Source organism: Dasypus novemcinctus, chromosome 4, assembly GCF_030445035.2.
Source record: "Dasypus novemcinctus isolate mDasNov1 chromosome 4, mDasNov1.1.hap2, whole genome shotgun sequence".
Lineage (NCBI taxonomy): Eukaryota > Metazoa > Chordata > Mammalia > Cingulata > Dasypodidae > Dasypus > Dasypus novemcinctus.
Window position 1 is genome coordinate 144,392,250 of NC_080676.1, and position 14,441 is coordinate 144,406,690.

At 42.9% G+C, this 14,441-nt stretch overlaps 1 protein-coding gene across 1 annotated transcript in view; it reads left to right on the plus strand.

Annotated features, from left to right (window-relative positions):
• Positions 1 to 1,637: 1,637 nt before the first annotated feature.
• Positions 1,638 to 14,441, plus strand: part of JAM2 (junctional adhesion molecule 2) — a 99,431-nt gene continuing 86,627 nt past the window's right edge. The window contains exon 1 of the mRNA XM_058296119.1: positions 1,638 to 2,381. Coding sequence (XP_058152102.1) covers positions 2,315 to 2,381 — 67 coding nt within the window. The 5' untranslated portion in view covers positions 1,638 to 2,314. The remainder of the gene's footprint in view (positions 2,382 to 14,441) is intronic.

Below are 14,441 nucleotides of genomic sequence, written 5' to 3' on the forward strand. Positions count from 1 at the left end.
AGCATTCTAGGTCCTATCGACTTATAATCTTTTCATATCCTATTTTTTAAAAAATTCATTACATGTAGGATCAGGTCTAGAGTCCATAATACAGCATTAAATGACCTTCATAATCCAACTTCTTTTTCCTTTTCTACCACCTCCTCTGCCCCAATTCCACATATACTCTAGAGCTATAAAAACTTGCTTTTCTTAAATGAGCTATATATTTTCAAATCTCCCAGCTTTTGCTCTACCTAGAATGTCCTTCCTTTATTTTCTCCCTGTCAAAGTTTGGTTCATTTTTTCAAGGCCTAATAAAGAAATCAACTGAAGTCCCTTTCCCTCCCCCCAGCAGAATGAACATCCCATATCCTTGACCTTGGGCAAGCCACTTAGCACCTCTTGGCCCAGTTTTCTCATCTGTACGGTGGGAATGTTAACATTACCTTCCTTATAGAGTTGTTGGGGATTAGCTACTCATTATACACCCTCCACCACTGAGAAAACTCTCAATAAAAAAAGATATACTATTATTTTTTGTCTTTTGAATCCTTATCACACTGCAATAGAGTTATTTCCAGAAGGGACTCTTTCCTTCCTCAAGACTAGGAGCTCTTTAGCAGCAAAAACTCAGTGTCGTTCACCATTGTTCCCCAATCTTGTTCACCAGCGGCTGCATCTGGTCCATTGCAGACATTTGACAAATGCCTTGACTGGTTGGCAAATAACTGAGTGAATCAATTTCTCACGTAGGATGTCACAAAAATTTTTTTTAAAGTATGCCTTTTTCTGGGTATCTTTAGGAAGCAATAAAAGAATAAGAGCAAGAGTGAGAAAAAAGACCCAAACAACTTTTCTTTTAAAGCACTAAAGCATTACTTCTTGTTATTGAGTCTTTTGTTATTGCCCAGAAAAAGTGGTATAAGTCTGTCATTAAATCTGTGCCCCTTCTTCTTGTGTGACATGGGTGTGTGACTTTAATATTTTTGCCATTTTGATTTTCCTTTCTGGGCCTCTCGTGTCCTATGCCCCTCTCACCACACTGGGCCCCTCCCCCCACCGGCACAAAGCTTCCCTCCCTGTCACCAAGGCAACAGCAAGGATGCCTCATTTCTCACAGCCCTGCATATCTAAATGCTGGTCGCCTTTGTCCACTGAGCTAGCGGAATTCTTACAGTGTACACCCCTACATCAATTTTTTCAAAGGTTCATGTATATAAAAGTTCCCCAGGAACGGCCTTTTTCAAGACCTGTTAATGTAAAGCTCTTAAAGGCACCAAACATTTTTTGGACCCTAGGAGCAACTATAAAAATTGCCAGTTTAACCTTTGGGGTGGGTGCAATGTAAGTGCTGGCCAATTTTAAAGAAAGAAACAGAGCATTCATAACGGGCCTCCCCGTTAAAAGCACAGTATACCAAAAATAAACCTGACAAAGGGCAGCTGTAGAGTTTTAACATGTGGAAAACTCCAAAGGCCGCTGTTATGTAACAGGACAGAAACATGATAAATATTTCACACCCTTACATGAACTTTTAACTCTGACAGGTGAAAAAGCCAAGAACACAAAATACACTTAAGTCTCCAAGAAGCAAAAAGCTTCAGCAGAGAAGGGACCAGAGCTGCCGCTAAAATCAGAGCCCTGACTTCCCGAAAGGGTTTTGATTTTTTTTTCTTTTTTTTCCAACTCGTGTCCGAGGCGGAGTCGGCGAAACCCATCACCTCCAACTCCCCACCCCCGGCAACCGCCTGCAGTTTTACAAAAGTCTCCACCACTAGGCTGGGAACCGAAAAGAAGTTTGGAGCCACGCAGGGAAGGCGAGGAGCTGGCGGAGGAGAGGAGGGCGCCCCCCGCCATCCCCGCGCGCCTCCGCCCCCGGGTCCTCGCGCTGGGGACAGCTGGCAGCCCAGCGCCCGAGCAGACACAAAGCCGATCAGTCCCGCGGCGCGGCGGCGGCGGGGCAAGGGGCCGCGCGGGCGCTCCCTTCCGCGGCGCGCCCGCCGCAGCCCCCTCGCTAGGACCTTGCGGACACCTCGTCCGACTTCCACGGCCCTCCCCCTCTCCCCGTCCACCACCCCCTCCCGCAGAACAGCCCAGAGTCCCCATCCCTGGGCTCGGGAAGACCTGCCCCTGGGCACCCCGCGGGGAAGGCGCGCCGGGAAAGGGAGAAACTGGCCTCGCCCCAGGGCCCGCCCCCTCCGCAACTCTTCTCTCCCGTCGGCGAGTCTCCAACTCCCGCTCCAGAAGTTCAGGGGCCCCCGCCCGGCCTCCCGCGCTCCCGACGCCGGGACCCTCGGCCTCGAAGGCGCAGGCAGCTCGGGCCCCCGGGAAGATGGCGAGGAGGAGCGGCCACCACCTCCTCCTGCTGCTGCTGCGCTACCTGGTGGTCGCCCTGGGCTGTAAGTTGCGCCGGTACCTGCCCTCTCCCACCTCCCACCGTCTCTTGCGTGGACCTCCCTCCCCCATATCTTCTGCCCCTCGACGCAGCGCTGGCACAAGGCGCTCTCCCGGGCCCTGGACTGAGGGTCTGCTGCGTGGCATCTGCCCTTCCACCCAGCGAGGCGAGGATCGGGAGGTGCGGGCAGGAGCCGCGCGGGGAGCCGGAGGCGAGCGCCGGGGATGGTCTTGGGTTTATTGTAAATGGCATCTGGTTTTGCGAATTCGAGTTAGAGGCCATTCAAGGTCCCCACCAGCAGGTGCTTATCTTCTTGCGCGCAAAGTGGGATAAGTTTTCGAAGACACAGGGACGTGGGCACAATACAGAACTGAGTGTGGTAGTTACTTGATGGTGAGATCCCAAGATGGCATCACTCGGAGGCGCCTGCCACATTCGAGAAGGGGGCAGTGTCGGAGTTTTCTGGGCTTGACAGAGCCCCAGATGTGCTGGTAATGTGCTGTGCACGTGTGCGGAGTGGGGACGGCGAGCTGAATTCGTGGCTGTTGAGCCGCAGTTACTTTTATTCTCCCCACCTGCACATCTACATTCAGGTAGAGAAGTCTGGTCTGGCGACTCTCGCCAGCCACCGTGTCCACGGAAGGCATCCAACGGGGTGATTGTTAGAAAGATGCAGAAGCTGAATGATGGAGGAGCCGGAGGGGGCGGGGGGGGGGGTGGGGGGTGGGCCGTCCCAGAGCCAATTTTACCCATGGTTTTAAACAGGATTTTCATGGATTCCGGGTTGATGAGATTTAAAACCTTGAGAAAGTTTCCTTTCTTGTGTTTCCTTCACGTAGATTTTTTTTTAGGTAAAATGGAGGAAACTACAATGAACCTTAAGCAATGAAGTCCTTTTTCTTTTACCCTTCATTATTTCCTTCCCCCCTTCTTTCTTTTGTTATTGTCATTGCTGTACAAGTTCTGGTATTAGAATTCTTTAAAACCACCTGCTGGATTGGTGTCTAATAGCAAGATGCAATGACTTTCTCATGCTCTCCTTGCGGCAGTGATTATTGCTCAGTTGAGCTGGTGTGAGCTGTGTCCCTTAGTGGGGGAGGAAAGTGCAAGTTGTCTCAGTGAAGGGGCATGTGCTGACCTACATAATAGGAAATCAAAACAAGAAGACAAGATATCACAATAAAGCTGTTATTCAGTTTTAAAACAACTCTCGGTATCATACTGAAGTTGAACAAATGGGTGAAAATGCATTAAATGCTGAAAGGCAACAAAGAAGCAGGCTGGAGGAATTAGAAGAAAACTTCGGGAAAAGTTATGTTGACAATCCTAAATTTCAAATAAAAAAGACTGAACCTTTTGCAGAATTGTCATTAATGAAAAACAGAGGAAATAGTTTCCCTATGTTATGCCTATTTAGAAATCAAAAGAGAAACAATATATCCTGAATTTGAAATTGAAGCTAAAAAATAACCAAGAGGCAGAGAAAGATTTATATTAATGAGCAGAATCATCTTTTCTTCAAGATTTTTCTTCAAGATTTCTTCAAGATAGCATTGGTTCTAGTCCTGATTCCTATAGGAATTGAAATTGGAAGAATTGTGGGGACCTTTTCTTGTATTGGTCTTGGGAGACCAAGAGCTCAGGTATTATGAAAATGCTTTTCTCTCTTTTAAATAAACATTTTTTTTTAATTAGAACATTTTGGATTTATAGAAAAATTGCATAGGTAGTACAGAGAATTCCCATATACTCTGTACCTGGTTTCTCCTATTATTAACATTTTCCATTAGCATGGTACACCTGTCACAATTAATAAAGCTAATACTCATACAATACTATTACCTGAAGTCCACACATTATTCAGGTTTCCTTCATTTTTTTTTAAAGATTTATTTTTTGTTTATTCCCCTTCCCCACCCCCCACCCAGTTGTCTGCTCTCTGTGTCCATTTGCTGAGTGTTCTTCTGTGTTCGCTTGTATTCTTATCAGCGACACCCAGAATCTGTGTCTCTTTTTGTTGTTGTTGTTGCATCATCTTGCTGCGTCAGCTGTCCGTGTGTGCGGCGCCATTCCTGGGCAGGCTGCACTTTTATCGCGCTGGGTGACTTTCCTTTCGGGGCGCACTCCTTGCATGTGGGGCTCCCCTACATGGGGGACACCCCTGTGTGGCACAGTACTCCTTGTGCGCGTCAGCACTGTGCATGGGCCAGCTCATCACATGGGTCAGGAGGCCCTGGGTTTGAACCTTGGACCTCCCATGTGGTAGGCTGATGCCCTATCCATTGGGCTAAATCCACTCCCCCTTCATTTTTAACTGATGTTGTTTTTCTGTTCCACAATCTTATCCAGGACACCACATTAAGTTTATCAGTCATGTCTTCTTAGGCTTCTCTTGGCTGTGAGAATTTCTCAGATTTTCCCTGGTTTTGATGGCCATGATGGTTTTGAAGAGTACTGGTCAAGTATTTTGTTGAATGTCCCTCAATTGGGATTTCCCTGATATTTTTCTCATTATTAGACTGGGGCTATTTGGAGGAAGATTGCAGAGGTAAAGTGCCATTTTCATGGCATCATGTCAGGGCTATATTATCAACATGACCTATGACTGTTGGCATTAAACTTGATCATGTGACAGAGGTAAGATTTGTCAGGTTTCCCCTCGGTAAAGTTACTCTTCTCCCTTCCAAAACTGTATTTTTAGAAGGAAGTCACTATGTACAGCCCACACTTAAAGAGAAAGAATTATACTCTACCTCCTTGAGAATGGCATATTTATACACATTAATTGGAATTTTCCTGCATGGAAGATCTACTCTATCCCCATTTATTTATTCAGTCATTTATTTGTATCAGTATGGGTTCATGAATATTTATTTTATATTATAATTCAATATTACTTTATTTTGTTACTCAGATTCCATTTTCACCTTGGGAGCTCTTTTAGGTGGTTCCTGTGTCCCTTTGACACCCCCTCCATCACTGTGTGTGTTTGTATGTTGAGAGCATATTTAGCACATTCTTACTTTCATTACATGATACTCCAAGTTCAGATTGTATATTTCCTGTTCCATCCTAGAATCAGCCATTTATCCAAGAAGCTCTAGTCCTTTTATTAGAGAACAGTATTAGAAATGATCTGGGAACTAGGTGTGCAAGTTGCTACTGGGTGCTGTTGCTTCTAGGCCCACAAGTGTGTTTTTCAGGGCTGATTTTGTCCACGGTCCTATTTGTGATTTCTTCACTCCGGTGTCATGTTCAGATCAAAAACCAGTGTACTAAAGGCTTATGTATATATTGAACACTGCTCTAATGAGTTCATGGACATTCTCTTTTTAAGTTCTCAATAACCTGTGAGGCAGAACATACCCTCAATTTACAGACAGAGGTTCCAGGCTCAACAGAGGTATTTGTCTAGGTTGGAAAGAGGTGGAGCTGGGATTAGAAGACCTGAGAACTCATTCCATATAAAGCTGGACTTCACTCTTCTCCTTATTTCTCTACCCAGTAGCTTTAATCACACACCCCCTTTTTCTCCCTTTCTGCACTCAAGAAAAGACTTAATGAATTTTTATGCCCTAATTAATTACATTTTCATCCTTTTAATATTCCTCATAAATATAATTGTACCACTCTTTTTGTCCCAGTCCTACCATATATAGTGTCATGCTTATTCCTTTTTTTTTTTTTTAAATGAGATACTGGGGAATGAACCCAGGACCTCCTACATGGGAAGCAGGCACTCAACTACTGAGCCACAGCCACTCCCCTTTGATTTCCTTTTATTCTTTTTTGTGAAGAGTCTTTATTTCTTTGTTAATATTCCAAAGTATTGCTTTCTGTTGTTGCTGCTGTTTAAACTGTGATTTCAGTGTACCTGTTGATATGTAGACATTTATTTTGTGTGTTTAATTGATCTATAGTTTGCTTTCTCACTGTATTAGTCAGCCAAAGGGGTGCTAGTGCAAAATACCAGAAATTGGTTGGTTTTTAGAAAGGCTATTTATTTGGGGTAGGAGCTTACAGATACCAGACCATAAGGCATAAGTTACTTCCCTCACCAAAGTCTATTTTCACGTGTCAGAGCAAGATGGCTGCCGACGTCTGTGAGGGTTCAGGCTTCCTGGATTCCTCCCTTCCAGGGTCTTGCTTCTCTTTGGGTTCAAGGTTCCCTTCTTCACAGGGCTTGCTCCTTCCTGGGCTCAGGATTACTCTCTTCCTGGGGCTGGCTTCTCTCTCCTCTGTGAGCTTACTTCCTGGGGCTCTAGCTTAAGGCTTCAGCATCAAACTCCAACATCAAAACTCCAACATCAAAAACCCCTCAACTCTGTCCTTTGCCATGCCTTTTATCTGTGAGTGCCCTAATGATGTGGCCCAATCAAAGCCCCAATCATAACTCAGTCATGCCCAGGTACAGACTAGATCACAAACATAATCCAGTATCTATTTTTGGAATTCATAACCAAATCAAACTGCTACACCCACTAAAAATGGAAGTTTGTTGAGGGAAGAAATTTCTTGATGTTTGCTTACTACTGAATGTCCAATGCTGAGCACAATGCCTGGTACACAGTACATATGAAATATATACCTGTTGATTAGATGGGATGGGGATGAGATGGAGTGAGTGGAAGAGATGTATGAATGGAATTAATGCTTATGATATTAACCTCAAAGTCCTAACTTACTCTCAGTAGGTGGGGTGTCCAATCTCTCTGAAATGACATTTAGGTTTATAACTCAAAAACCAAAAGGAGCAAATTTCAGTATTTTAGGGGGAAAGCCATTAGGCTTTCTGGGACCTCTGATAACCCAGGAGTTGGCTATGAATGAAAGCTGTGCTCTGCTCTGTTTCTTCATGGCTGGTAGCAGCTGATACTCAGACAAGGACTAGAATCTGAGTCAGGCAACTTGGCCTGAGTCTAGAAAGTCTTATTAACTGACAATGGCTGTGGTGGGGGAGAGAGGTCTGGATCGCTTGTGAAATCACAAGGCCCTGCCTCCATGGTAGAACTGCCCCAGAACAGGACTCCAGGGAACCAATGCCAGGAAAATTCTGTCCTCTGCGAATATTGTTAAGAACAAAGCATCAGGGAGCAGATGTAGCTCAAGTGGTTGAGTGCCTGCTTCCCATGTACAAGGTCCTGGGTTCGAGCCTTGGTATCTCCTAGAAAAAAGAAAACACAAGCAATAAAGCCTCGTAATTAATTTGCTGAAAAGAACTTCTTCCATTCTGGCCTGGATAAGCATAAAAGATCTAATTGGGGGGAAGTGGACTTGGCCCAATGGATAGGGCATCCGTCTACCACATGGAGGTCCGTGGTTCAAACCCTGGGCCTCCTTGATCTGTGTGGAGCTGGCCCATGCACAGTGCTGATGCACACAAGGAGTGCCCTGCCACGCAGGGGTGCCTGCCACACAGGGGTGCCCCCTGCATAGGGGAACCCTACGTGCAAGGAGTGTACCCCATAAGAAGAGCCACCCAGCATGAAGTGCAGCCTGCCCAAGAATGGCGCCGCACACATGGAGAGCTGACGCAGCAAGATGACACAACAAAAAGAGACACAGATTCCTGTGTGGCTGACTACAACAGAAGCGGACAAAAGAACACGCAGCAAATGGACACAGAGAACATACAGCTGGGGCGAGGGGAAGAAGGGGAGAGAAGTAAATGAAAAAAACTCTTTAAAAAAAAAAAGATCTAATTGGACTTGTTGGTGAATCTGACAAATGTTTCAAGAATTTTTTACTTTATTTTCAAGAAGTCAGGGAAAAAAAATCACTTTAGCATAGAGAGAACAGCAATTTTCCTATAGCTGAGAATGTTCACTTATCCTTTCACATAATTTATAGGCATCTGCTCCTCCCATAGTTTCATCACATTGCTTGTTTAATGGAGAAGATGAATGGGAGGATAGAGGCAAGTGCTGTCTTTATTAAAGTCAGAATACTAGAAATCTGTCATGGCTGTTACTTAAAATAACATTTTCATACCATAGTGATATAGCAGTACCCCTGTATGGCCATATTGATATTTTGAGGAAGATGAGGGTGAGGATGGAAAAGGATAATCAGAACCTGGGTCAGACACATCCTTTGGCAATAGCAGGAAAAGAAAACTTCAGACTGGGCCCTGTTTTCTTGGAAAACGTCATTGTTAATAAAGCTAGAACTCAGAAAAATAGCCCAACTGTATTAGAGTTCAATCGCTGTGCTAACAAATGACCACAAACTGAAAACAATACAAGTTTATTATTAAAATCTTAAGTTCCAGAGGTCAGAAATCTGAAATGGGTCTCACTGGGCTAAAATCAAAGTGTTGGGACGGCAGCATTCCATCTAGGAGAGAATACATCTCCGTGCCTTTTCTAGCTTCTAGAGGCCACCCAGATTCCTTGGTTCAGGGCTCCCTTCCTCCACCTCCAAAGCCTGCAACTGCTGGCTGCCATCTCTCCGGTTCGCTCTCTTCTGCCTCCCTCTTACACTTATAACTCTGACAACTTCTGACACCAACTGCACTGCAATCCTAATTACCTGGAGTTAGGGCAGACTTCACAGGTTAAAGGCACAGTCCCTGCAAAACTGCCCTCACTTCAGGTACCAGCTACCCGATCCAAGGCCACCCATACTTCTGACCAACTGGCTCCAAGTTTGGGGGTTCCCTCTATCCCCTTGAGACACTGTTGAAGCTTCTATAAGTACGTCTTTTATATAGCTTATTTATTGAAATATATACATACACATGTATAATTACATGCATACACATAGGACCACAGGAAATTGTTTTGTGTTTGAAATATAGTTAATTAAATTTCTCCTAGGATTTATGCAATCCTAGTTTAAATTTAATTTGTTTTTAAAGTTTTTTCCTTTTTTCATTGTATGTTGCAAGTGTTCCCATTCATTTCAGCTCCCAACATGAAACAGTAGCCCTTTTGGTAACTTATCCTATTTCCATATTTTTCTCTTTCTCACCTTGGGTTTGTCTTCTTTAAGTATTAAGTGTCCCCAGTGTTGCCCGTGTTTCCTCCCTTTAGAGCAGGGGTTCTTAACCTTTTCTATTCCACGGACCCCTTTGCCAGTCAGGTGAAAATCATGGACCCTATTAAGTCCACACTATACTGTGTGTTATTTAATGATTATATCACACCTGCATCAACACGTCCCCACAAGAATGTTTTTTTGAATTTCAATTCGAGCTCATTGACCCCTTGTTAAGAACACCTGCTTTAGAGGGTTATTTTGTTTGATAGGCAGAGGAGGGAGAGGTTTCTCTGTCACTGTGTGAGTGTGAGCATATGTGTGTATGGGGCGGGGGGAGAGAATACGAATGTTATGAATGTGTGTTTTATTGAATGCCTGATGACAGGATACAAAACCCTCCCCTCTAGATCTTCAGGCTAGTGAGTCAGTAGTATATTCTCCAATTATTGGACTGTTACTACATTTTTGTGAGCAGAGAGGCAAGAACCACAGTAGAACTAGTCCCGTGAAAGTATTTCAACAGCTACACACTTCGCTTTCCACTGTCTTGGCTCAGACAGTCTTGAGCAAGAATCCCAGTGAGCTTACCAGCCAGGAATTTTGGTTCTTTACTGGAAAGTCTTGCCTTTTTCTCTTGCGCCTTTGGCAACAAGTATTTATGTTTTGCTGGATTTTCTGTTTTGTTTTATTTGGTTTTAGCTTTCAAAATTTCTCACAGGGACAATTTGGGGAAGATTCCTCTTCGTATTTGTAAAGAAGGAAAAGCACCGGCTGGTCTTTTTCTTTTGTGTTAGGCTTTTCCAGTTTGCTTGCGCTCATTTTGTCAAAACAGACACTTGCTGTTTTTAGTCTTAACTTTCCTCACATTGTAAAAACTTGCTAAATGCTTTACTATAGACAAAATGAAAGGCAAAAATAAGTGATTGTTAAATGCATTTTTATATGTTTAACTAAAATAATATAAGCATGTAGTAAATTCAAAGAACATAGAAAGGTTCTAAAGTGAAAAATCTCCTTTCCAGACCTCTTGACTCCTTTTGCACTCCTTACAGGTAATCCACTCAAGCTTCTTACATATAGTTCCAGAAAAATCCAATGCCTATTCTAGCATAAATGAGTGCACCTGTATAATTTCTTTTTAAAAAAATTGCTATTCATAATGTTTTTCCATTCTCAATCAAATCATATTATACATAGTGTTCTGCAGCTTCCTACAAAACACAAGCAGATCCCACCATAACGTCTTAGAGAGGTCTTTAAGACCCACAGGCTGCAGTGCAGTGGTGCCTACCTTCTAGCTAAAACCACCAAAAATAAATTGTACAAGTTGATATAATAAAACGAAGGGAAATAAGTTTCCAAACTACTGATCGGATCTATAAAGGGAAAAATCCCAAGCCAGGAGGGCTCCCAGGAAGATAGAGTATTAGAGAGGCAGAGGGATCACTTGTCTCCCAGAAAAAAATAGCTAGAGGACAGGTGGAGATAGTCTGGGACTTAGGGCACCAGGGGAAGCCTAGACACCACCCAGAAGAGAGGGAGCGAAGGAAAGGAGTCTCGGCTGGGTGGAGAAATCCATGAGTAAAGCTGCAAGAGCAGTTGCTGATGCCCATCCCACCACCCTGGGAGCAAACAGCAGGGGGTTCTCTCGCCCCTGGCAGGGGGGCTGTGGAATGAGGGGTTGCTGGGGTCCTCTTCCCCAGGAGAGGGGAGTGGGAGGGATACAGCCTACAGCAAATTCAGATTTTGTCCAGCAAACTTGGTCTCCTGCTTTGGAGGGTTCACACACTTCAGGCAGGGTGGAGCTGTGGCTTTGCCCTGAGACCTGGCAGAGAGCTAAAGATAATTTGCCTACTCAAACACCCTCCCTACTGCCCTGGGCTGCTTGCTGAGGACACAGAGGAAGGGTATGCCCCGCCCAGGGAGGAGAACAGCTTCTGAGAAGGTTTGGGAGGTTTGGCCCTGAGGATATTACTTCTCTGTGATGCATCCAGGTGGGATTACAGTGAATCCATTCACCCTTGCATCTGGGGTCTGAGTTGAGGGGCCTGCTGAAGTGCTCCATCTGCTGGCATATCAGAAGAGTGCATGAAAAGAAGGGGAAAAAATAAATACATGAAAGAGACAATCAAATGCCTTTACTTCTCCCTCGCCAAGGCCCTTGAAAACTGGCCTGCATCCCATTACTGGGTCCTTAGTCCTGATTTGAGAAGTTGAACAGGGGCAATCCTAAATATCTGGACCAAGCTGAACCAGGAATCTAATAGTGTAGCACCCAGCTACTTAAAAGTAAATCCCTAAACAAGAGAGAGAAATTGGATATCAGAGTAAGCTCACCATCATAATCTGATGCCTAGACATCAGGAAAAAATTACAAGCTTTAAAAAGGGCGATATGACCCAGGCAAAGGAACAAATCAAAGCTCCAGATGAGACACAGGATGTGAAACAACTAATCAGTGAGGTTCTTACAAATCTCATGAATAAAATCATGGAGTTAAAGGATAACAGGGCAAAGAAATAAAAGCCATTAAGACATTGGGTGAGCAAAAAGAAAAATTTCAAATCTTGGACAGAAAAATAACAGAGCTTATGAATGAAAGATAAGTAAGATTAAAATAAGATTAAAATACAGTAGATGTGATTGAAGTGATGAATGCACAAATATGTGATTACACGAAATATCATTGATTTTACACTTTGTGTGGATTTATGCTTTATTAATATGCAGCAATAAAATTTATTTGATTTTTAAAATTAAAGGAAAAGCATAGGAAAATATAACAAAGTGAACCCTATTATAGGTGATGCACTATAGTTCATAGTATAAGAATGTCCTTTCATGAATTATAACAAATGTATGACACTAATATGATATATTAATAGTATGGTATATTGGAAAAAATGCATCTAAGGAAAATTATGAACAATAGCTAATAGTATTATTTTAATGATCCTTCATCAATTTTAACAAAGGTAACTACTGATAAAAATAGTACAACTACAAAAAATTGCTATCATCAATTGTTTCAAATGTTCTCCACTAATGTAAGGTATTATTAGTGGGGTGGTGTATGGGAATCCTGTACTTTATGCATGATTGTTCCATAAACCCACAACTTCACTAATAAAAAGTTTTTTAAAAATGCAATGGGGAAGTGGACTTGGCCCAATGGATAGGGCATCTGCCTACCACATCGTAGGTTCAAAGTTCAAACCCCGGACCTCCTTGACTTGTGTGGAGCTGGGCCATGTGCTATGCTGATGCACGCAAAGGAGTGCCAAGCCATACAGGGGTGTCCCCTGCATAGGGGAGCCCCATGCACAAGTAGTGCTCCCCATAAGGAGAGCTGCCCAGTGTGAAAGAAAATGCAGCCTGCCCAGGAATAGTGCCGCACACACAGAGAGCTGACACAGCAAGATGAAGCAACAAAAAGAAACACAGATTCCTGGTACTGCTGATAAGGATAGAAGTAGTCACAGAAGAACACACAGAGAATAGACACAGAGAGCAGACAATGGGGGTTTGGGTTGGGGAAGGGGAGAGAAATAAATAAAATATAAATCTTTAAAATAATGCAATGGAGGCATATAACAGTAGATTTGAAATCATGGAAGAAAGAATCAGCAACTTAGAGAGCAGAGCTAAAAGTGAAAAGAAAGAATTGAGAGTGAAAATAGTGTGAAAAAAATGAGCAGGGATTCAGGAAACTGAATGATAGCATGAAGTGCACCAATATACATATTTTGGGAGTTCCAGAGAAGAGTAGGGTAAGGGACAGAAAGTGTTTAAAGAAATAATGGCCAAACTTTTCCCAACTCTCATGAAAGACGTGAATATACATGTCCAGGAAGCACAGTGTGCTCCAATGGGAATAAATCCAAATAGACCAACCCCAAGAAACATAATATTCAGAATGCCAAATGCCAAAGATAAAGTGAAAATTCTGAAGGTGGCAAGAGAGAAGCAAAACATCACATGCAATGAATGTCCAGTAAGACTTAGTGTCGGAAACCATGGAGGCAAGAAGGCTGTGGCATGATATAATTAAGGTACTGAAAGACAAAAACTGCCAGCCAAGAATACTTTATCTGGCAAAACTGTCCTTTAACTATGATGGTGAGTTGAAAGTATTTACAGATAAACAGAAACTAAGAGAGTTTGTAAACAAGAATCCAGCTCTGCAGGAAGTACTAAAGGGAATTCTGTAGCCAGAAAAGAGAAGACAAGAGAGAATCTTGGAGGAGAGTGTAGAAGGGACAGACTATCAGTAAAGGTAACCAAAAGGGTTAAAAGAAAAAAATAAGATATGATGTAGGAATGCCAAAGGATAAATGGTTGAAGTAATACCTTTACAGTAATAACATTGAATGTTAATGGCTTAAACTCCCCAATTAAAATACATAGGCTGACTGAATGGATAAGAAAACATGAGCTATCCATATGCTTTCTCAGAAGACTTGCCTTATACCCAAGGACACAAATAGAATGAAAGTGAAAGGTTGGGAAAAATATTTCATGCAAACAGTAACCAAAGGAGAACAGGGATAGCTATAATGGTGTCAGACAAAATAGACTTTAAATGCAAAAATGTGATGAGATATAGAAAGCCATTATATAATAATAAAAGGTACAATCCATCAGGAAGGAGTAACAGTCATAAATATATATGCACCTAACCAGGGTGCCCCAAAATATATGAGGCAAACTATGGGAAAACTGAAATGAGAAATAAATATGTCTACAATAATGGAGACTTCAACATGGCCCTCACATCAATAGCTAGAACAAGACAGAAGATCAACAAAGAACCGGAGACCTTGACCAACATGATAAACAAGCTGGACCTGACAGACGTATACAGAATATTGCACTCTGAATCAGAAAATTATTTATTCTTCTCAAGTGCTTACGGATCTTTGTCCAGGATAGATCCCATGCTGGGCCGCAAAACAGCTCTCAAGAAATTTAAGATTGAAATTATACAAAGCACCTTCTCTGATAATAATGGGATGAAATGGAAAATCAATAATGGCCAGGAAAGGGGAAAATTCACAAATATATGGAGGCTAGACACACACCT